Source organism: Alligator sinensis, unplaced genomic scaffold, assembly GCF_000455745.1.
Source record: "Alligator sinensis unplaced genomic scaffold, ASM45574v1 scaffold349_1, whole genome shotgun sequence".
NCBI lineage: Eukaryota > Metazoa > Chordata > Crocodylia > Alligatoridae > Alligator > Alligator sinensis.
The window spans coordinates 4,628,791-4,653,071 of record NW_005841856.1 but is presented as its reverse complement, the minus strand read 5'-3'; the positions used below and the strand labels follow the sequence as shown (position 1 = coordinate 4,653,071).

The window sequence follows — 24,281 nt, the reverse complement described above, 5'->3', positions numbered from 1 at the left end:
ATGCTTTGGCTAGACAGGCAGTCGCTGTGTGTGGGGAAGCCAGGACGGCCCAGATGGCCATGGGCCAGCTGGCGGTTGGCATGGCAGGAGCCTGGGGCTGCTGCTGGTCATCACTGCCAGGGGCAGGGACTGAAGCAGCCAGGGTGCAGGAAGCTGGAGGCAGTGAGGAGAGAGCTGTTGTGTCCTGCTCCTGCGCTGTGCGCACTGTGCCTGGCCAGAGAAGTGGCTGGCCAGGGAGCAGAGCATGGGGCTGCTTTTTCAGATGGCTGCCAGCTGCTGGCAGCTGCAGCCAGAGCCTTGAGCTCTCCCTGATGGCAGCCAGAGACCATTGCAGGGCCACAGGAAGTGGCACCATTTTGCTGCCAAGAGCAGCAAATCTGCTGCCATGTCCCTGCATGTGTAGATGCCTGCCTGGGAGCGATTACTCACAAATAGTTTACTTGCAAGGAAACTGATCTCAGATCAAATGCGTGTGTAGATGCATCCAGTATCAATGGCAGCATTATCCTGAGTACTAAACACTACAGTTAAAGCCGTGAGGATTTTGTATTTTATTCTGTTAAATTTTCCTCCTGAGAGGAAGCGTAAAGAATACCACAAAGCTGAAAGAAACACAGCGGGTAACGATGTATTGAAGTCCTCTGACATCTCAGTTTGGACAGAATAGAAAAATGGGTCAAGATGAGCTAGTGGTGCACATCGTAAACTTGCAGCTATAGGTGCATAGCTGTGTCGCCTGCCGTCAGAGAGCATTCTGTGGTGGCATCACCAGCTGCGGCGTCTACCGAGAGAACTCACGTGTTATACAGAGCGTTTCGTAAAGGCCACCGGCTGGTCTGTAGGTGCTTTTACAAAGCCAGAGAAATGGCCAGTCCTTCGGGGCTGTCACTTCTGGAGATAGTCTTGGCATGAGATGGTGCCCCAGTGATCTACAACACGTTCCATATCTAGAATTACGTATATAGTTGTCTGCTGAGGTATTTTGTTCTTGCTTTTGACTACAAATTGATGCTTGCTGCATCTATCTTGCAGTTTTCCTTGATAAAAAAGCTGTTTATGACAACAACTTTTACAAGTCTCGGAAATGAGAAAAAACAAAAAGAGCTAATGATGTGAATAAAAATGCTTCCTCATTGCCACCCACATTCTTCTGGAATCACTTAATCGCATATGTAGCTTTATTTATCGTTAACGTATGAAAAATATAGCATATGTTTCCCAACTTCAACTCTGCCTTCTGGTGACACCAGGAGAAGAAAAATGAGATGGAAACATAAATGTATCTTTAAATACAAGTTTCCTCTTATATCTGGGACCACAGACACTCAAATTCTGTAGTTAAATTGTTGAATGTTAGTGTTAAGGTTGCTTGCATTTCCATATCTTCACATGCTTGGGAAATTTTGAAATATAATCTTAAACTGGAATTTCCTGGCTTTATAATACTTGGTTTTGGAATAGACGCAACTTGCCACCAGCGTGTTTTGCTCTTAAGTTACAACACGAACTCCATTTTAATATTCTGTATCCTTTTGCAGATATTGTTTGTCCTGCATATTGTGCAGGAAAGAAGTTTAATATTTCCTAAGAAGTGGATAGTTTACTGCTTGCTAACAGGTGTTATGCTGATAATGCTGCTGTCTGACACCTTCGCAGTAATTGGTCCAGCAAGTACTGGGTGGCATGAATCTATGAAACCTCAGTTCATGCTTCCCAGTACTGTCCCACTAAGGTGTCTGAACCCTACTTTGAAGAGACATTTCATGACTGAGAAGGTATTCATTATTCATAGTCCACTCAGTCCTTGGAGTGTACTGAAATTTATAAAAAAAAATTTCCATATTAAAAATGTTCTTGTCTGATCTACTTTGGTGCCTGGGACGTGACTATTAGAGAGAGAGCTTCCGAGGAGCATTTTGAGAGCCACTGTAGCACCATCTCTGACTCGAGTCTTCTGGAGCATGAATAACTTTGTGTGATGGCGAGTCCCGTTATTCGCTAGAACGTAGCACAGCAGGTAGGATGGAGGGCTAGCAGCTAGGGACATCTCTTGTCATTAGAGCAGAGGATTCAGTGATTAAATAAATGCTACAGAAGACTGTTTTCCATGGGAATCTGTTAATTTTATTGACCCTTCTCCAAAGTCCAAATGGGATATTTCACTGTAACAGAAACAAAATTTACATCCATTTTTTAAATTTCATTTTGGAAAGGAATTCTGTGCTCATCAAACCACCTTTGTCCCCTTTTGGCCATGCAACAGTATTTCTGTCTTTTTGCTTTTCTTTTCCTGGTGGCAAATATTGCCTGATAGATTCAAACAGACAAGAAAGCCTAACCTCATGGAAGTCTTAATTTTGTAAAATAAACTTTGCAATTCAGAGAAAAGAGCTACTTAGAGGAACCCAGTGTTCACAGGTAGGCAGAAATATATTTGTTGTCAAACTATGATGTTTGGTTTTTTTTTCCTTATTTGTATTCATTCTTTTTTTAGTCAGGTTTGATAAGGACACGGGAGAATGAATTCCTTATATCTCCATTACCTCAGCACCTAGCACAGGAACATAATTATACAGCACCCGCTGGACATCATCCTCATGTCTTATACAAACGGACAGCAGAAGAGAAAGTGCACCGGTACAAAGTATCTTCCAGCCCCAATCACTTTTCCCCTGGTCATCACAGAAATCACACTTACTCCAAGTATCATGGTCAGGCGAATGATTACCACCTTGGAAGGTTTCAAAAGCAGCATTTTTGTGGACGTCGCAAGAAATGTATGTAAGGAAACTTTCTCTCTTTGCTTGCGATAGTAGTTCTTAGAGACATTGAGGTGCTACTTTTAGTGGTTTGCAACCAGTGCTGTGATGGGGACTGAAACACTTGGCATGGATTCAAGGAGCTGGAGTAGGCATTTGAATGTATGATGCTATCCATCTCTGTTATTACCATAAGGCATTTGAATGTATGATGCTATCCATCTCTTTTTTTACCATCCCTCTCCCAGCCAGTGACTGGGTTGCTTAGGAATTTGCTGCATCGGGTGGAGGACCGCTTGTTTTGATTTTGCTGAGGCTGATACAGCTTTAAATGAAGCATCCCCTTTCATGTTCTGGCTTTAAAACTGCCTCTTTTTCACAGTTTCCAATGCTGAGTCCCCGCTCTATTTACTTTTAGTTTTGGTATACGCAACTACACCTGAAGGTGAAAAAACCCCACATTAAAAACATTACTGTGGAAGAGGAGAGGGAACAAGTCTCTCACAATTTACCATTTCATAGGGAAGTTCTTAGCAAGCAAGATCTTCAGAAAGAACATCCCTAGTAAATTATTTAAATGAACTTCTTCAGAAGGTATTGAAGTGATATTATTCTGCCAGGGTCCATGCTGAGGTCTTCGCTAGACCTTCAACATTATAGACTCTAGAGCTATAAAGAGTCCCCAAGGATCTTATGGCTATCCTTACTATATTTATCTGGAAGCTGATCTGCCTCTGGTTACAGCTTCTTATCTAGAGCCCCAAGAAACTGCATGCACTTATCAATAACAATCTATCAGCTAAAATGTGTCCTTTCAACTTCTTACTTAATTCTGGGACAATAGGAAGGCCTCAGTTATAAAAGATGCAGGATAGGAGGAGGAGAACTCTTAGAAAGGAAGGGAAGAGAAAGTTGGGAGATGGATACTTGATTCTGTTCTAGACAGCTCTTGACCTGCCTGAACATGATCCCCTTTAAGCTTGACATGTCTTTATATTTTTAGTTCCTCATGTTTCCCATCAATATTTCAGCTCTCTCCGCTGCATATTTCACCTAAATCCTCCATAGTTTAAGAAGCACCAGTATGCAGTTCTAGTATGAAGCCCAAGTTGTCCTCTTTCATACTAGTTTTTAAACTGCTGTGCATTGAATAGCAACCATGGGGGACTGCTTTGGAAATGCAGCTGAAAGAATACTTCAATAGCTTGTGATCTTCTTCTCTTCCATGAATACCAGTATTTTTTAAAACTTTACTTAAAAGACTTAGGATATTGATAGTGCAAATAGATTCAGGGGCAAGCAATTATTTTGGGTGAAGGGCCGCTTACTGAGTTTTGGCAAGCCATTGAGGGCCGCATGACAGGCAGTCTCACCCCTGTGAGGTCAGCCAATACTCTTCTTGCAATTTTACACATGGGGAACCAAGATATAAGAGCTGTTGTGAATTGCCCAGGAAGTCCTGGAGGAAATAGGGTGTTGAACATCAGTCCCATAAGTGCCAGGCTACTACCCTAACCACTAGACCATCAATCCTTCTTGTCAGGGAGTGAAAGGGAATATTACTTCTACTTTCAAAGGTGCTAGACACACAGCAATGGTAGTTCAAATATATGGTTAACTGGAGTTTGAAAGTAAACATGATCCTTTACTAATTTGTATCCAACATGGAACTGAAGGAGGAAGGTGGTAGTACATGGGGGTTACAGTCAGTGTGCAGGTAAGTATTTGCTGATTTTTTACCAGGTGCCTTGATCTCGTGTATAAAAGGAGTGGTTTCTCTACCCTTTTCGTGCTAGAAGCTGCAGCCCCACCTTACTAGGATACAACCATGTACTGATTTCTGCTTTAACAATATGGGAAGGACAAGGGCATCCTAAGCCTCAAGTGCTTGTTTGCTACTCTAGGTTGAGAACTCGTGTGTTAAACATGTAACTTTAAACTTTTAGTTGCGATCAGGTGTGCTCTAATAGTTGTTTCAAGCAGAAGGCATTGCAAAAATGATAACTTCAGTAATGCTACCTGGAGGAATAAGGGTTTCAGGGTCAGGAACAGAAACATTTATATAGATTACACATATGGGTTTATATAAACACATAGAAAGTTATATCTATTAAACTATGTTAAAAGAGCATTATTCAAAAGTGAAGAAATACCAGAACAAAGATTGCTGAGGAATTTTAATTCAGCCCCACAAACATATGCATTATGATGCAGTCTTTAATTATTTCATCTGATACTATTTTTACCTCCCAGAACACCTGCCTCTTTCAGACCACAGGAAATGTGGTGATTACTTAATGAGCAGCTATGCACTGTTTTGTTTCATCTTCATTCTCCAATGTGTGGCCCCATGCTGCACATTATGCATACACTTTATCTGAATATAGGATTATTAATGTCTTCTAGGGCTTTTAGGTGATACTCATCACTACAGGAAACATGTCCTTTGGGGCATGCTGTGTGACCCTAGCTGTACGAGATACTATCAGCTGTGTCCTGCGAGGGCAAGTTGTAGCAATTCAAACCCAGACTCGATCCATTTCTGCAAAACAGCATTAGAATAGCTTATCCCTGGAAGATATATGAACCTGCAGTACAGAAGCATCACTAGATCCAGTCAGCCATATTTTATGCTGCTCAGCATAGCATCAGTGTTACAGGGATTGAGAGTTGAACATATCATGTCCAGTAAGCCATCATAAAGGTGAGAAGTGCTATTGCTCCTTAATCATTAGTAGCAGTAGTGAAACAGTTGCAAAAGATTAGGTGAATCTGAGGGAACATTGCTGCTGAGATCAACCTAAAATTCCTGCAAATATAAAAGAGAAAATTTCTGAATCAAGAGACAGCAAGTTTTACAGCCTTCTAGACAAGGCACCACTATATGTTGGAGATAGACCATGCACGTGATTGTTTGGGTGGATGTGTGTCTTGACAGGATAATAGTTCTTAATGAATATTACTGCAAAAATGTCTTTGATACACTCCATTTACACTTTTAAATATAGTTTAGAATAACAGAATTCTTGCAAGTAAGTCAGCAGGACCAATGCATTGTTACAACTTGCAGCTGCTAAACCCCTGCACACTGGGGCCTGCAGCATGTTCAGTGGAATGGTTAGGACCAACCCAATGCTCACCATTATTATTTGGGTTACCTCAGTGCTTAGGAGTTGTAGCCCCAAGCTCAGGCCCCATTACTGGAGGCATTGTACAAATATAGTACAAAGAGGCACTCCTTGTCTGAAAGACCTTCTAGGCAAAATAGCAACTAAATAACTAAGACAGTCTAACTAGGGCTGTGCGAAGCTTTGGTCACTGATTCACTTCAGTGGAGATTTGGCCTGATTCGGCGGCCAAATCTCTGAATCCGAATCGAATCAGGAGACCCTTTAATCTCTCCAAATCGAATCAGAACCCCGTGTCGGTGTCTGGGGAGCGTGTGTGTGTGGGGGGGCGGGCCGTGCCTATCCGGCTCAGCGACTTGTGCCTCCTGGGTCGGGGGGGTGGGGGGGGCCACCTGGATCCCCCTGTGGCTGATCGCTGAGCTGGAGAAGTGTGGGGGGGCCCTAGTGTGCTCCCTGGCAGACTTGGAAGTGGACTGGAAGTACTTCCGGATTCACCGCCAAGCACACAGGGGCCCCACCTTGCACTCCTGTGGGATGCTCCATCTGCCCCAGCATTGCAGCGTTCACAAGCTGTGCCTGGTATCTCGAGGTATGTAGAAAAAACATTTTTAACTGTTTCTATGGCTGAATTGCTGATTCTCTGAATCAGCATTGAATCTTCAGATTCGGCCAAATTGAATTGGGGACAGTGATCCGAATCAATGAATCAATTCATTGTCCCTGATTCGGGCTGAATCCGAAACAAATAGGGCCCGTTTCGCATACCCCTAAGCTTAACCACCAGAAGCCCTGAAGCCTGCAGACCACAGCTCTCAGTAGTGAAACTAAGTGGAGGACAAGTAGAAATCCAGCCCCAGGCACCAAGCTGAGAGGTGCAAAACCTGCAGGTGCCACTGCTGTCCTGGCAGTAGCAGCAGCATCCCTGCCACTGCCCAGCACACCACTGCTCAGTCCAACTTATCGAGGTTCAAGAAGGCCTCATCTTGAACCTGCCTCTGAAGACTAGGGTCTTAAAATAGTGACCACAGGCCTAATTCTACTTTCCATGGGCTGAAAAGCTGTGAAAAGAGGAGGAAGTATGAAGTAGAATTTCTCTGCCTTGAGTTCCTGAGACCCCAGAAAGAATCCATTCTATGCAAGCAGAAGGGACAATAAACTTAACTGAACAGGAAATATAAGCACACGTACTCCTGACATAAGTTTGGTTACTATTTCCTACCCTCATCCTACACTGAGTAATTATACTCCAAGCAGAAATAAGCATTGTGGAGGCTACTGCCAAACAAAACGTGGACAAGCAGCATCTCTTGTCTTTCCAGAACATCTTAGTTCCATATATTTATTGAAGGAGGAAGAGTATGACCATACAATAGGTAAGCAGCAGATACAGCAGTGCTTAGTAAGGTGGCAGGATGCACAAAAAGAATGTAACTGGTCACCCGAAATGCTAAGTAGTCCCCCGGCAGCATATGAAACTCATAACTATTCCATCTTAATTGCTTATTGAATTCAGTTTTTCCTAAAGAAGAATGAATCAAGTCTTATTTAATAATGGATAGAACAATGCATTATCTAACAGCCCATATCAGTTAGTATCCGGCACTGGCACAATACTATAAAATCATTCAGGGTCCTAGTCCCCATGGCACTTTATGGTCTAGCTAGACTGCTCATGAAAATGGTCTGTTCTAAACGTGTCCAAAACTGTGTTTGATTTCTTTTTAGATGCACCTAAACCACCCACAGCAGATAGGTATATTTTCTCCGATGAGTATGGTAGTTTTGCAAGGTTCAAAAGATCATCTGTTAAAATCCAGAAAAGCGGAAGTCTCAGTGTTGAAACCCTTGTTGTGGCTGATAAAAAAATGCTGGAGAAGCATGGAAAGGAAAATGTAACCACATACATCTTAACAGTTATGAACATGGTAAGAGCTGGTGTGAGTGAAATGCATACTGTTTATTGTCAGGGTGCAAGATATATACCATTGAAAGCTATTTCTTGTGTAGGTGTGAGCAAGGAAAATGCACACATGGATACCTCAAGTTCTTTTTGCATGGATGTATGTGAAATTCCAGTATTACCAACATCAACAGTATCAATTATTGTGGACTATCTATAAAAAAAAATACTAAAAAATATGAATTATGATAAAATCATGAGACTGACAATAGTAAATAGTTTTGCATGTCCAGTATGCACCAGTCCAGAAACCCCTTTTGTTTTTCAGTGTTGGTAGCATTGGCACTTACATTGATTCTGACTTTTTTCCCCTTAATTTTGCTAAGATTAATTTTCTTAGCATTGGGTCTATTACATGACATGTCCCTAAGGGCCATATAATCATTCTGTAGGATGCTGTGCATAAAGATTGCATGTGTGCACACCATTATGGATACCATAATTCCTGCCTTAATGTGCACTGTGTCTGGAAAGAGAAGGGGAGCCAATTCCATAGCTACTTGTGGCTGGGGTAGCCCCAGAGTTCCCCATATTTCTTCTGTCCTCACTTGCTTGCCTGCAGAGGTCCTTACTCTACTGGCATCTCAATCTGACTTGGGCAGTCAAATGGGCTCTCTTCCCACTTACTTCCTTGTATAGGTGCATAAACTGCATGAGAATCATGTCCTAAATGATCAGTCTGGCAACTTTTTTTCAGAAGAGAAGTGGTGTTACATAGTAAAAGCTTTATTTATCGTCTCTTCACCTACTGTACTAAGGACTTGTTTCCTGTACCTTATTTTTATGTGGAAAAGCAGATACAGAGCTTGAAACTTTATGCTCTGTTGATATGTTGTGTTACCTCTTCTTGATATGCAAATCCCAACTTTAAATTGATTTAGCCCGATAACTGCTTTGGCTCTAATCCAGCAGGGCTCGGGACAGACATTCAAAAAGCCTGAACCTGAATTGATTCAATCTTTGCAGGTTAGTCTAACCTGGCTAGGCTAAATCAGTCTGTAACTGCACAGAAATCCCAGACATGCAGGCACATGTCTGCAGTGGCTCAGGCTAGAAGCCTGGGGGCACTAGAGCAGCCCTCCCCTTCCCTTCCAGTGCTGAGCTAAGGCGGGCATGGCCAGGCCCCAGCAGGATGCTCTGGTTAAGGAGGGGTTCCTTGCCTCCTAACCAGCCCAGCAGGGAATTGAAAACACAGTGTTTATCACACCTAACTCAGTGTTTATCTCCCTTTTAAGAAAACAGAGGGAAATTACCAGCTACCTGTTGAGTCTCCCTTTGTCCCATTTGCCACAGCATGGGCCATGGCCAGAAGGTGGTCTGCTAGCTAATGCTGAGAGATGTCTGCAAGGCAGAGAGGGTGAAGAGGGGAGGGGGGAGCAGGCAGATGCCTGCAGTCTCTGCTGAGCTGCAGCCAGGGAGCAGAGGGGAGGGGCCAGCCCTGCTGTGGAGCAGAGAGCCCCGCCCAGCCCAGAGACCATGCGGGGATGCTGGGGGAGTCTGGTTTAACTTAAACCAGCAAGGTGTCTGGGACAGGCATTGCATAAACCGATTTGAGCCAAATCAGTTAAGTCTGATACTACATTCAACCAGGTTTATCTCAAACCAGTTTCAGCCATTTTCAAACTGGTTTATGTGCACTGAACATCTGTTCTGTTATAGCTTTAAACCAGTTTCTGATCACTTAAACTGGTTTATGTGTAATATCTGTCCCAAGCCCCGAGGTGCAGAACTGAGGCTCGATCCAAATCTCAGTGAAGTCCTTTGGAAAGCTCCCGTTAGTTTCAGTAGACATAACGTCAGGCCCAGTCCTCATTTTGGCTGGATCGGTGTGTGTGGGATCTAGTCCTGACACGGGTGGAGTCCCCCCTTTGAGTCTCATTTAAGCCTGGAGCCTAAAAGGATAATAAATAGTTTACTCGTATTAAACATTTCTTTCTTACTTACTTGATATTCCTCCTTTCCCTCCCAATCATCACACAGGTTTCTAGTCTTTTTAAAGATGGAACAATTGGAAGTGACATAAACATCATTGTTGTGAGTCTCCTCCTTTTGGAACAAGAGCCTGTAAGTGGAATCATTATTCTTATGTAGCAGAATGTATTTGATATAGTTTGCAAACATTTCTGGATTTTTCCATGTTATACAAAAGAATGTCCATGAAGGGCTTCTTATGTCCTCAGAAGACCCAAGCTTGAAAGGCCACCTCATCACCACAGCTCTCAGAATCACAGTTTTTCTCTCTCCATGCACACATTTTACATATACACATGTGTGTGTTTAGATGTAGATGTGTGTGTATACATATAAAATATATATAATATTTACCAAGATTTTATATATAATAGATTCAGGAGTTGATTCAAACTCCCTTTAAACTTTGAATTTCTGCAATAGAGATAAAAACTAATCGCTTTCAATATTTTCTCATACAGGGTCTCCGTAAAGCCCTTGTCACTTTTAAACTGTAATAACTTAGGGTGCGTAAAAGGACTTTATGAACACCCTGTATATTAAAGTGATCCTACATAATGAGCTTTTTAAAAAAATTGCTGGCTGCTCCAGGATGGACACGTTGAGGGGACTGGCTTCTGGGATGCTAGTGGAAGAGAGCAGGGAGTTGAAAGGCCCTACACTGAAGGAAACACCTTTGGAGAGTTCAGAACTGAAACTATATACTTATTTTCTAGGAAAAAAGTGTATGCGTGTGTGGAGGTATCAATTAGAGCAAGAGGGGAAAGCAGCTATTGACTGTTGTGATAGCATGAGAAATTTGTGCTCAGTAGAGCTGGCCAAAAACCTTAATTCAGAGGAAGATAATGCCTGGCACGCATGCAAAGGCATTTTGCTTGGCACGTATGCCATGGTGAAGGGTGCAGGGCTGCACTACCACAACAAGGGTTGGGCACCATGTGGCTCCCCTGCCATCTGCCCCGAGCATGCCAACATCCTACATACAAATTGCAGATGTTTTTGGCACTCTTCCCAAAAATGTTGTGGCTCCCTGGTTTAATCACATCTTCTATTTTTCAGCCAGAGAACAACAACAAATTATCTGAACACTGATTTTTTTTTTGACAACCAGTCCAAAATATTTAGTTCTCAGTCTTATAGTTTTTTATGATAAAAAGAAAAAAAACCCAAGCAACTGACACAAAAGAAAAACAAAACAAAACACAAAACCACTTAAAATAACAGTCACTCCATCCAGAACCCTATTTTCCATGAAAAAATAACCAATGGGACATGTTGAAGTAACTCTAAAGTTGTGCATTGGTTCATCTGCTTTAAATCATTTAGTATTTAAGTCAACACAACATATCTAGACTTGTGGTTTCTTATGAGTTTTCTGGTTCCTGTATTGCAAAGCTTTGTAAACCAGATATACCTATGAAATTTGTTGGAACTGAGGTGTATAAATACATATAGATTTTTAATCTGAAGGTCTGGTTTTCTTCTGTAGCATTGTAGATTAGGGGTAATTCCGTTGAAGTCAGTGGATCATACCATGCATATCAGCCCATGTGCACATCAGAATCAAGCCCCACTTTATTAGTGTCCTTTATATTAAAAAATACCAAGATGTTCTGTAGTCCTAGCCCAACACTGCTGTTTGAAACAGAGCAGCTGCAGTGTTTCACATGATCACTCTAAACCCCTCAAGTGGCGTTTTAAGCTCTGCTGCCTTCTGTAGTTCTTGCATCCATAGCATATTGTCATGAAGAAAAGCAAATCAGGAGAAATAAAGGCACTTGTGTCTGTTTGTCTGAAAACTGCATGTGTTCAAGTTTAGAAGTAAAATGCTTCCCAGGAGGGAAAGCCGAGTCCTGAAATCATTCATATTGCAATTTATGTTAAAAAGGATTATAGAGTACTTTTTGCTATATAAATGCTGTAGGGGTGGGGGTGGGGTCAGCTTCCAGAGACTTTCTTAGATGCTCAGATCCTAATAAAAATCAGTGGGAACTGGGTGACTGATTTCCACCTCTGTCCTTGAGAATCTCCCCATCATGATGCCTCTATTCCATTTTATAATAATGAATGAAAATATTGGAGACATTGATTCGAAAGTCACCTGACTTATGAATTCATAGATAACTGACTAAATATACTAAATATAACGCCCTTTGCCACACCCCTAGGTGAACTCTTTTTCCTTCTGTCACCTTTCTCAAGGACTGGTGGACTTACTTCTCTCCCCATGATATATCTGCAGGGTGGATTAATGATCAACCATCATGCAGACCAGTCATTAAACAGCTTTTGTCAGTGGCAGTCTGCTTTGGTTGGGAAGAATGGAAGACGCCATGACCATGCCATCTTGCTGACAGGATTTGATATCTGTTCTTGGAAAAATGAACCTTGTGACACTTTAGGTATGGTAGAAAATGTGCTTTGATACACTTCTAAATGTCTGCTGCCAACAGCTTAAGAAAGAGCTCTGAGTATTGTGGTTAATGACACAAATGTATAGAGTAGCCTTCCATTGCTAGCTTTTTGTTTCTAACTAAAAAACTATCAACTATCTAAGTAAAAAAAAAAAAAAAAAAAAAAAAAAAATCAAATTACTCATAGTTTAGCACCAACAAAAGAACGCCAAAGAAATCTTCTGAAAATGTTTGGATCATTGCTCCATTCAGGGAGTTTTCTCCCTCTCTGATATCATCTTAAAATTTGAAAATGTCTCTGGGCCCCACAACATTTTTTATGCATATTTCAGGTAATGGTGCGTTCTAGTTTTCCCAAATGCCATAACTGGTATGTCAGATAAGCAAAAAACGAGCCCGTATCAGAACTTCTGTAGGCCAACAACTGAGAAGTTCATTTTTGCTTGTTTTGGTCCTGTGTGTGTGTGCGTGCATGTATTTCCCAACACAGGATTCTCCTTCATGTCAAAATGAGGTCTGCCAAAATGTGCCAAACTTACCTTGCAGTGAACCTTTGCCATGTGCCTATGCTGTACTAGCTTAAATCTTTACTGTTCAATTCAAATGATATATGTGTAGAATAACACTGCTTCCATCTTTTTTCCCCTCCAGGATTTGCACCTATTAGTGGCATGTGCAGTAAATATCGTAGTTGCACCATCAATGAAGATACAGGTCTGGGTTTGGCGTTTACTATTGCCCACGAATCTGGACACAAGTAAGCTATTTTTCGTGAATTTTCCCTCAGCTCCTTGTATAAGTAAATATATACACTAAATGGCATGATAAAACTACTACAATCAACTGATGCCTGACTAAAAAAATAGATCATTTATGGAGACAGGTCAACTTTTGAGAACATGGGACTGTTGGAACTGTTAAGTCATGATCATCCATTCTACAGATACAAGTGGAAGGGACACAACACTGGCAGATTTCAATATCTAGGGACCACGGAAAATAAATCCATATTTAGGGAACTATTGTCACACCATCCATAGTCCTTCCCTCTTTGGACCATTCATATGCTCCTTTGCTGAAGAGGGCTTCATAGCATATGGGGGATATGTCCTGGAGCCTGAGGTGCTGGAGCTGCTTCCCTTGGTGTTTTTTCCTAAAGCTGTGGATAGCAGAACTAAAAAAACTCCTAGCTGAAGCCATTATGACTTTTGTTAGCTGTAGCCTACAATTCCCCAACAATCCCAAATGTTGGTGGTATTGTGTAGGGTTGACTGCCTAGGGTTAGCCCAGTCCTTACAGTGGGAGAAAGGAGCACAACAGTGAACACTAAGGAGAGGTAGCCCCTCTATGTTACTTGGTAGTCTCATCAGGTTTATGGGCCAGTTCCCTGTCATCCAACTTTGTCCTACCCCATCCTTTATCTTAATCTACATCAATCCCACCCCACCACTAGGATGGACTGATGGATGGCAAACTTTCAAATGACTTTGGCCACTTGTTACCACCTCATATTCCACTTCCATTGGACTTGATTTCTAGGGTACCAATTCTTTCTATTTTTCTAAGGATTGCTGGCCTTCTACTTACAGTAGGGGTCTAACTTAGATTGTCAGTTCATTAAGATATGACTTTAGGATACTGGTTTGAAGCTAAGGAATCTGATTAGATTTTATGGGTTTCTTTCATATTGTTTGGCTCTTTCTGTCTCAGAAAATTCTCCTTCTGCATTTCTTGATCTTGAGTTTTAAGCTGAGTTCAATTTAATTATTTCTCACAATAGAAACCTAGCCAGTATTGTGGCCTAGAGATCCCATGATATCAGAACATGATTAATGGCTTGGTAATACCAGGCCAGGCCTTAAATCCAGTTTCTTTGTTTCAGAATCTTTATGAAAATAAGGTAAAACACAGAAAAAAATTCCTTTGTAGAGTAATATTCCTATGCAAAGGAACTTTGTCAAGGGCAGCACTACTGCATTGTGCTGCACAGTCATTGGCTGAATCCTTCTGCTTCTGCATGACTGGAGGGCTATGTAGTTTTCATTGTATAAATATAATGTATAACGCACACTATGACCTAACGTCTGCATGAGTGGCCCTTTTACAGGATTCTGTGCATCTGAAGGGAAACAAGGAACTGGGGAATAAACTGGTGACTAATGAAGTTAATGGGAGTTGTGCCTGTCATTTCAGTAGGGCTATGTAGATAAAATATGTAGGGACTGATTCAGGGCAACTCCATTAATTTCAGTAGATTTATGAATGATTTAAACCAGTATTAGGGAGAAATGGGTCCATACCATTTAATTCCAGAAATACTTGCTTTAGTTTCTAAATTGTCCTTCCTTCTCATTTCTTTTTTCTCTTTTACATTTTGGGCTGCTTCTCTATTGTTCTTTGATCCTTCTTATTTTCATCAGCCTCTCTTTGGGTTCCTTCTATATTTCTGCCTCCTGAAGGGAAGAAAGTCCTTACAGACTAAATAAATACACCATCTTTGAAATATTGCTATTTTCACTCTGCAGCAACAGGTAGAACATTTCCTGTACTGCCATTTGTCTGAGCTCGTGTTCCTGGCACAGCTTTGTACGGCAGGAGATAGAATTTGGCATCAATGACCTTTAGATGCCTGGAAGCAGACACTCTATAGAAGTATTGTCTAATAACATTATGAACAATACCATAGTAATAATATGTGGGAATTTATGTTTGAAACAAAAAGGAGATTTCATCATAGCTGTGACCTGAGGCAATGGAGTAACTGCTTTTTTCTAAAATCAAGGATTCTACTGATCATTTAATTAAGAGTTCCAGGAATACTCTAAAGGTTTGCATTTGAGGAATGGTGATTCAGAGTTATAAAAAAGCATTTATATGTGAAAAAGTGTAGTGAGATTTGTTCCACATATGGGGCTCTTGGGGCTGCATTACCCAGATCTTGTAAAGCTGCAAACTAATGGCCTATCTCATTCCAAGAAATGGGGTTGAATGAGGTGTAAGAAAGAACAGAATCTGCTTTTTTCCATATGGTACAATTTCCCTGTCTCCTGTCAGCTGATGCAGGAAGAATACTCCTACAACTAGATTTATATGCTTTAGAGGCACTTTGTGCCACTAGAGTAATGCAAAGGCTGAAGAGCTGAGGATCTGCCCTGATGTTTCCCAGCAATAATGGTTTAAAGTCAGAACCTCTGTTTATTTTAACATGATTTCAAGTGCAGATTTCAAGTACAAGTGAAAGCAGGAACAAGAATCTCTTATAGACATTTATGAACATAGATGGCATTGTAAAGCATTGCTCACCTTACAGGCCAAAGTCTGTTTACTGGGGTTGTCAGTCCAATGTGCGAATATCCAGCGTCTTTCTTACTCATGCTTGATTTGACCAAATTTCCTCTGAATCCCTTTGAAGTCTAGGGAAAAATTAGATTTGTATCTTGGACATCAATTTTCCTCCTATTTCTACAGCAATCCAAGTACAAACTTTGGAAAAGACTATCTGAAACTTATAGTTTTGCTGATCTCTAATCAGTCCATACATGCAGTGTATCTAGAAGCCTACACAGTAAGGCTTCTACACATGCAGTACTGCACAGTAACTAATCGGGCATAAATTTGATTACCTGCATGATGCAGGTGTTAGGGTGATAATATTTGGATCTTGGGGAGCACTGGATTTGGAGCTGAATAAAAAGGTACGACCTGTGGCCTAGCGAAGCTGCTAACCACAAGGCAGAATGATATCTAAGCCAGCCATTTGCTTATGCTAAGTACCTACCTTAACTGTGTCAACCATTTTCTGAGGAACATATACAAAAAAGTGAACGGTGATTAGTGAAGAAGCCTCCAGAAGCTTCCAGGTTTTGGTCAAAGTCCGCTCATTGACCGAAGAGCAGAAGTCAAGGTCTGAGACATGCGCTCATAGCAAAAAAGCATGTAAATGAATGAAATGCATAGGCAATTCCATGCTAATGAAGCAAACAGTAAACAGAGGTGAAGCTTGAGATGGGAGGAGAAATGGGTAGAACAGACGGAGAGACAGGGGTGGAATGAATATTAATGAGTATAAACCAAAATGTATAAATGTGGGAAAAAAACCATTGTTCATTGCTGCTCCCCTGGTTTCACGGGCTGTGTGTCTGTGAGGGAGCTCGCCCGAAGCTGTCTCCATGCTGAATAAAGCTGTTGCGAGCAATGTGTGCTGGTGTTTGCTCCCTGCCTGCTCTGGCTAATGAGTAACAGGATCCATGGGCAATTGGATCATCATCTCCCTACTCGTTGGGTGCCTCATGGAGTCGGGGTCTAACAGCAGGTATCACATTTATAGTCAAGTTCGTATAAGTCACCATATTTACTGTGTAGTATGGGTGTGCATGTGTGAATGCATGCCTGTACTGCACAGTAATTTTGGTAACTGCACAGTAAATGCGCACATGTAGATGCACCCTAGGTATATATTACATGCTAGGTAGATCACACTGGCTCCTTTAGAGTGCCTGCTATTGTTATACATTTTTACAACCTTCTTTAAATAGTTCATGTTTTTGCCTGAGAGTTAAATAGTTCCTCGGGGAGTTCACGGTCTGTTGTGTCACTGAACATTAAATCTGTAGATTCTTTGGCTATGAAGTGCATGAACTAACTGTGTGTCCTGAAAAGACAATAAAATATCTGCTGGGTTAGAAATATTGTCCACTTGCAGAGGGAACCATATTTCTCAGCAGGGCCAGCGGGTGGCAATCAATGTAGTGCTTTTGATGGGCCTGCCCTGATTTACAACAGCTGAGGATCAAGCCCAATAAATTAGCTAGTCCCTGCATACACATACTCATTACATGCTCAAAGCCGCCAGTGTACCCCAGTGTTGAAGTAACAGATTGTGAAATGCCTGTTCAAAACACGCCAAAATTCACAGATGTACAGTATATAAAATAAATATAAAGCAGTAAAACAAAAAAAAGATCTGAAACTTAACTGTTGTATAGCCATAAATTCCACATCATTCAATGTTTTAATGTGGGTTTTATTGTTGCTGCACATTATTTATGTTATGGTATAAAGTATATTATGTAGCATGTAACCTACTGAGTTCAAGGCTATATTGTAATAGAGACTATAGAACACACCTAATCGGACATGGTACCTTCACCAGAGAGTTTGTAGCCCCAACAGGGCATGTAAAGCTTGCTGGATACAGTAAAGGGAAATGACCTGCAAAGACTTCTTCAGCTGCAGAACCAGATCTCTTAGTGCTGACCCACTGTTTTGTTCCCTAGAACACACTGGCTAGGGACAGAAATTATACATAAACCGGTATACGTGAACAGTAACACAACAGAAGTTCAGTGCATATAAACCATTTTCAAAATGGCCAAAACCAGCTTAAGATAAACCTGGATGGATGTAATATCACACTTAACTGCTTTAGGTTAAATTGATTTATTGAACTTCTGTCCCAGATCTCCTCCAGATTCAAGTTAACTCACAGTTTCCCAGCATCCCAGGATGCTTTGTGCATGCCCTGCAAACCCTTCTTTGGTGGGCAGGCTAGCCTTGACCTAAGCTGTCTGCTCCAGCTAAGCAGGGAGGCGCGCTCTAGCACCTCCCGGCTTCTGGCCTGGGCCACCGCAGGCATGTGGCTGCATTTCTGGAATCAAAAGTGAATGTCTGTTCACTTGCTTATCGGCTCAGCCTCCACAACTTAGATTAACCTGCAAAGATTGAATTGATTCAGCCTTGGGCTTTTTGACTGTCTGTATTTAGCCACTGTCTGCATAGCCCGATAGTCTATAGTTTGAATGTGTTTTTGGAACACCACTCACAAGCACTACCAAATTAGTGTGGGAGGAAGAAGATTCTTTATAAATGCAATGATTTTTCACAGACATACAGGTTAAAAACCTGTTGAAAATTCCATGGGCTATAAAATCCTGTCTTCTGGAAGTTAATGGCACTTCGTTCATTGTGGCCAAGATTGCACTCAAGTATAGGTGTATTTATCCTGGACAATTATAATTTAGAGGAAGGTTTAAATTCATCACTAGCACTCACATTAGAAATTCTCTGCCTATGCCAGGTATGTATATGGCTTAGCATTTGCAATGGGCTGTGAGTATTGTAAGGTACTGCTGCTCTATCCCAAATTATAATGATAGAAGCAATGCCAATGTCATAAAAGCTTTATTGGCCTTGTATATGGCCATCAAAGTGTGATATAATAATCTTCTTTGTGACATTTTAATGGGTCATGCCCAAGTACCACCCATCATTCAGGTTAGCTGATCTTTATTTTCATGGTACTAAGAACATTCAGAAGGCTAAACAGTATAAAGCTAGATTAATCTGCTTGAAATAATTAGGGAGGAGACTATGCTGTCATGTAGTCAGACAGGCTTAATCTTCACTGGTAATTCATTAATAAAAAGTTCCCTGTGTTGATGAATCACTGTCTGAAAAGCATTCGGTCACAAGGGGGTATTATTTACAATGACAGAAATGAAAATGGTCCTGAACCAAAAAGTATGGCATGAATGCTTCCCTCCCAGTGACACAGAATGGAAATCTGGTTGTAATTTACTCTCTGTAACCACAGAGAGTAGTGGTGGACGGGTTGTACTCAACCTGGCGAGATGTGAGCAGTGGGGTACCCTGCGGCTCGGTCCTCGGGTCCGCACTGTTTAACGTCTTCATCAGCGACTTGGATGAGGGGGTGGAAAACACGCTGTCCAAGTTACTGGTGACACTAAGATGTGGGGCGAGGTGGACACACTTGAAGGGAGAGAGAGGCTGCAACTAGATTTAGACAGACTAAAAAGTGGGCAGACGAGAATAGGATGGGGTTCAACATAGACAAATGCAGGGTGCTGCACCTTGGGAGAAGGAATCCACAGCATACATACAGGCTGGGGAGTTCCCCTCTCGAAAGCACAGAGGCGGAAAGGGATCTTGGAGTCATTATTGACTCCAAGATGAACATGAGCTGCCATGCCAGACCGCAGCCAGCAAGGCCAGCCATACCTTGTCGTGCATCCAAAGGTGCATCGCAAGCCGGTCCAGAGAGGTGATCCTCCCCCTCTATGTGACTTTGGTCAGGCCGCAGTTGGAGTACTGTGTCCAGTACTGGGCACCACACTTCAAAAGGGATGTGGCCAGCTTGGAGAGAGTTCAGAGGAGGGCCACCCACTTGGTGAGAGGGCAAATTCAAGAGGTTGGGTGATCACCTGTCTGGGGTCTTGTGAACCCAGCATTCGTTCCTGCCTGTGGCAGGGGGTCAGGCTAGATGATCTGTTTTGGTCCCTCCAGACCCTAGCTACTATGAAACTATGAATTTAGATGGTGTCGTAATGCACGATGCAGTGGAAATGGTTTTGATTCTCAACATTTGAGACAAATGGTGCCGAGTTGTGATGAGAACTGGGAGCATGGGCAGAGGGACTAATTAGATCATATTATTAATTGTATCACACATCATCATCTATGCACCAGTTTTACCCATAATATGCTAAGTACTCTGAGCATATGACAATTCCCATCCCAAATCCCTAGCAGGTGATGAAGAGAAGCAACATATGGAAGGAAGGAAGAACAATGAAAGCATATATACATAAGGAGAAATTGGATTTGAACATTCCCATTGACTTCAGTGAGTTCAGAATTATGATACAGCTGAACAGTCCTCTAATCTGGCCATAATTACAATGGAGGAATTGTTTCATTGTGCTGCTGTAAACAGTTTTTGATAAAAATAATTATATAAAAAGTAAGTCAAGAAAGACACCTGTGAATAACAGTAAAGCAACTACCATCATGAAGGCAAAGAACTGTTCTTCGGAGTGCATATGCTTATAATTTGCCCATTGGGTCAGGGTACTGCAAGATATTGGTATCTATAAAACATACCCAGTCTGAACAGTGAGACAGTGGCATGGTAGTATTTTCCCATAGATTCATAGACTGTCAGGGGTTGGAAGGGACCCCACAGATCATCAGGTCCAGCCCCCAGCTCTAGGCAGGAAGACAACTGGAGTCAAGTGACCCCAGCGAGGTGACCGTCCAGTCTCCTCTTGAAAACCTCCAGGGTAGGTGACACACATCCCTGGCATTTCTTCCCTGGAGGGGCTATTGCTAATGAAGAGAGAGGTCAATTCTTGGCTACTGCTGTGATAACTGTAAAAAAGTACCTCTGTGTTTACTGCTCCTGTTTAATTTGAGGAGAAAAGTACTCTGCCACTGTAATGCGCCCACCAACGTATTTCACATGGGGCACCAAATGGATGATAACTGTTTTATTAGCAATGCATGATGCAACAGGCAGGAAAATGGAAGGAAAGATAATCTTATAAAACATGCAAAGATGGTCAAGGCTCTAGTGCTTCTGTCCTTGCAACCCAGCTTTGACTTATGTTTTTAGGGACCCTGTCTCTCACCAAACTAGGTCTCCCTTGCAATTCATCTCCATGTTCAGTGTATGAAATGACCAAAGAAGGGCACTTACTATGAAGCTGGGCTTGTTTCAAGCTTGCCTGTGGTCTCATCCCTTTGTGGAGCTTTCGTTTATAGAATTCCTGCCATAAAACAGCAGCGTATTTCTCCAGAAAGCTGTCTCTTCTTTCTGATGTGTTTTGATTTTAGCTAGCTGTGTCATTTATGGTTTTTGTTTCAGCTTTGGTATGATTCACGATGGAGAAGGGAATCCCTGTAGAAAAGCTGAAGGGAATATCATGTCACCCACGCTCACAGGAAACAATGGAGTCTTTTCTTGGTCTGTATGCAGCAGGCAGTACCTCAACAAATTTCTCAGGTAGGTCAACGATAGCTCCTAGAAATGGTTTTCTGGTGTGCCCTCTTGACTGAACCCCAAATCTTGGACTTCTGAGGGTTGTAAATGGTGCTATATAAAGCTCTTTGTGCTGGATTTCTTCAGCCTTCATCAATGTACCATAGTATTCACTTGAATTGAAATTTTCCTTACAAACATTGTCCTCAGTGTCTACTTTTTAAAAGAATATTAGTGGGAAGAGGGCACAAAAGCAGGTAGACAGTGTATCAAACAATTAAAAATAAAATATAAATGAATACTCTCTTGTTCTAGTCCATGCCATGAATAAGCACATTTTATATTCCCTTATATAGTTGCTGGGAAACTTGGTATCCTATTATTTCCCCTAAGATGTTGGTACAAACTAAGGATGCTGTTAAAAAGCAGCCTATGTAGTGCCATCAGAATTTCAATGTCTTCAGCATATACTTGCACTTTTATGATGTCAGCCCCATAATGCCATTAATATGCATTATTTACCCTAACTATACAAGTGAATACTTGCAGAGCAAATTATTGTACCAGAGCAGAGAACAAGAAAGAGAAGTTTTGGCTGATTCTTGTCTGCTACCATGCTCCATGTTGCTGTAAGCACATGAGAAAATTACTAAGCCAGTTAGGAGTGTTCAACTATTTGGCATAAGGCAACAGACAAACACATGGAAGGCTCATCTTAGATTGACTGAACTTTCACAAACATGAACCCAAGCATAAAATGAGGGATCATGATGAACCACGATATGACATTTCGGTCTTAAGATGTGCCCCACTTACTGGTCTCAGCTATAAATCAGTGGCCTGTTTATCTTTCCACATGAAACAAATACAGAAATAAGACACTTCACATGCTGATTCTGCATAAGTTCTTCTATCCTGCTTCTGGGAAGCATAGTCTAGGGGAAAGGAACAGACCAGATCTCCTTGTACTTGGTTACATTCCAATAAGGAAGAGAGAAAGGAAATTCATACAGTTCATTTCTGTTTGCCCAATAATCCCAGAGCCTGGATTCTTGCTTCCTAAGACTTTGCAGGTCAGGCTACCAACAAGAAACCAAGGGCTTTTGGCTCCTGCAGCAGATATCTCATTCCAGGACATGCCTATAAAGCTAGTTAAAGGTATGCTGTACGAAACCATGTGTTTTTGCTATTCTGTAGCAAAGAAAATATTTTGATAGAAAGATCAACATCCTGATTAATACATATACATTCTCATTATAGTACAGCTCAAGCTGCTTGCCTGATTGATGAACCTAAGCAAACAGGACAGTATAAATACCCTGATAAACTGCCAGGGCAGATCTATGATGCTGATACCCAGTGCAAATGGCAATTTGGAACGAAAGCAAAACTGTGCAACCTCAGTTTTGTGAAGGTACCTATTAATATCTTTATCACAATATGACAACTTACATTAGACAACTGCAGTGCACTAGGAATTAGCCCAAGTAGTACAATGAACTATAGGATCTGGAGTAGTTCTCACCTTTACATTACTTGGCACTCTGCCTCTGCTGGGATGCTGTACCATCTTGGGGGAATGTCATAAAAGGACTGTGCTTCTGAGATGAAAAACCTGACCAGGAACTATATTCAGTACAGATGCACTGTACTTTCCAGTGCACAAGCTGTACTATCCACTCAGATTCTGCTAGGCACTCCTCTCTCCACTGCCTGGTTGAAATGACTATCAGCCTCAGCAAAACTAGGAAGCATTGCAGTTTTGATCAGACCCTGTCCAGTGGGTGAAAGAAAGGGAAGAGCTCTTGTGGCTTCTTTTACCCTTATGTACTTGCACAAAGGCTTGGAACAATCTAACCCTGCATTGAAGGATTACTTCAGAGCAAAGATAATGCATTTTGATGTCCTTCACTTTTTGATGTAGGATGTAGTTATATAGAGTGAGCAATACCCGCCCCATTGACTTCCTGGAAAGCTGTTCTTTCAAAAACACTGTGCCAGGATTCTGAATAGAAGTGTTTTTGTTTCAGTTACTACTACTATGTATGTTGACTTCTTTCACGCTAACCAGGATTTTACTAGGCAATGACAATTATTTTTATTTCACAGCTAATAAACTAAGAAGTAGGACAAAACAGTGCAAGGATGAGGCTGTCATTCCAAACATAATGTGTGTTTCAGAAAATGGAGGCCCTCCACAGTCTTAGAATCCCAGTAGACTGTTTCCTATTCAGTCCTTGATGTTTTAAGAGCTGGTTAGTTCTTTTATAATCTCACTTTCAAAAGAAATTTTAAAAAAATGCAAAGGAAATCAAATAGGAAAAACAAGGTAGCAATCTTGAAGACAGTAGTCCAGCATGTATAACTATATCATGAAGCTTGGGTCTAGAACATCTTTATTCAGGAAATGATTGGTTTTACAGGACTTTTGCACTAGGAAAGGCAATAGCAGAGTCATTAATACTTTTCTAGATATCAGGTAATAATAGGGAAATTCTCTATTTTTTTTCCAGGATATATGCAAATCACTCTGGTGTCATAAAGTAGGTCACAGATGTGAGACAAAGTTCATGCCTGCAGCAGAAGGGACAGCTTGTGGCATAAGTATGGTGAGTCATTTAATTTGAGACGCTACTCCAAAATGAATGAAAACAAAGTGGATTCAGCTCCCACTAAAGTCACTGGGAAAATCCATGATTTCAGGTGTTAGAAGAAGTTTGCAAATGCAGAGGAAGCAAAGATAATGCATTTTGATGTCCTTCACTTTTTGATGTAGGATGTAGTTATATAGAGTGCAGCTCCAATTTGAGTGTTGCTTATTCCTGGAATGAACTTGGCTAGGTGTCTTTGCATGTCTGTATTAGCTTTATTGATCACGGTGCAGAAAGACAACCCAAGGGCAGGATCATTTGCCTTACTATAACTCTAAATACAAGTGAAAAACTATAGTGGCTACTATTGGGACATCCAATTCGATTTTGAATATTTTATTTTACTGCAACATGTTACTTATAAAATATACTGTTTTAATTTCCAAAACCTTGATATGTGTTTTTTGCCATGTGGGAGTATTTTTTTCTCCATTTTGCCTTCCTTCTCATTACAGTATGAGTACATTAATAGAGAAGAAAACTGTTTAGATCCTCAATTTTAAATGCCACAGACTTGATTTAGGGATGCTGGACACCAAGAGGACGTCTTAACTTGATCTGGATTTTTTAGTGCTCAGCATTTCTGAAAAATCAGGCCTGGTATATCTGGAGTGGGGTTTAA

The 24,281-nt window shown here is 41.4% G+C and overlaps 1 protein-coding gene across 1 annotated transcript in view; it reads left to right on the top strand.

Annotated features, from left to right (window-relative positions):
- The window catches only part of ADAMTS18 (ADAM metallopeptidase with thrombospondin type 1 motif 18), a gene marked incomplete at its 5' end in the record, with an annotated part of 106,720 nt that overhangs the window by 37,965 nt on the left and 44,474 nt on the right, over nt 1-24,281 (top strand). Inside the window, 8 exons of the mRNA XM_025214445.1 lie at nt 2,495-2,777; nt 7,613-7,812; nt 9,828-9,911; nt 12,061-12,220; nt 12,884-12,989; nt 20,895-21,032; nt 22,269-22,422; nt 23,522-23,617. Coding sequence (XP_025070230.1) covers nt 2,495-2,777; nt 7,613-7,812; nt 9,828-9,911; nt 12,061-12,220; nt 12,884-12,989; nt 20,895-21,032; nt 22,269-22,422; nt 23,522-23,617 — 1,221 coding nt within the window. The remainder of the gene's footprint in view (nt 1-2,494; nt 2,778-7,612; nt 7,813-9,827; nt 9,912-12,060; nt 12,221-12,883; nt 12,990-20,894; nt 21,033-22,268; nt 22,423-23,521; nt 23,618-24,281) is intronic.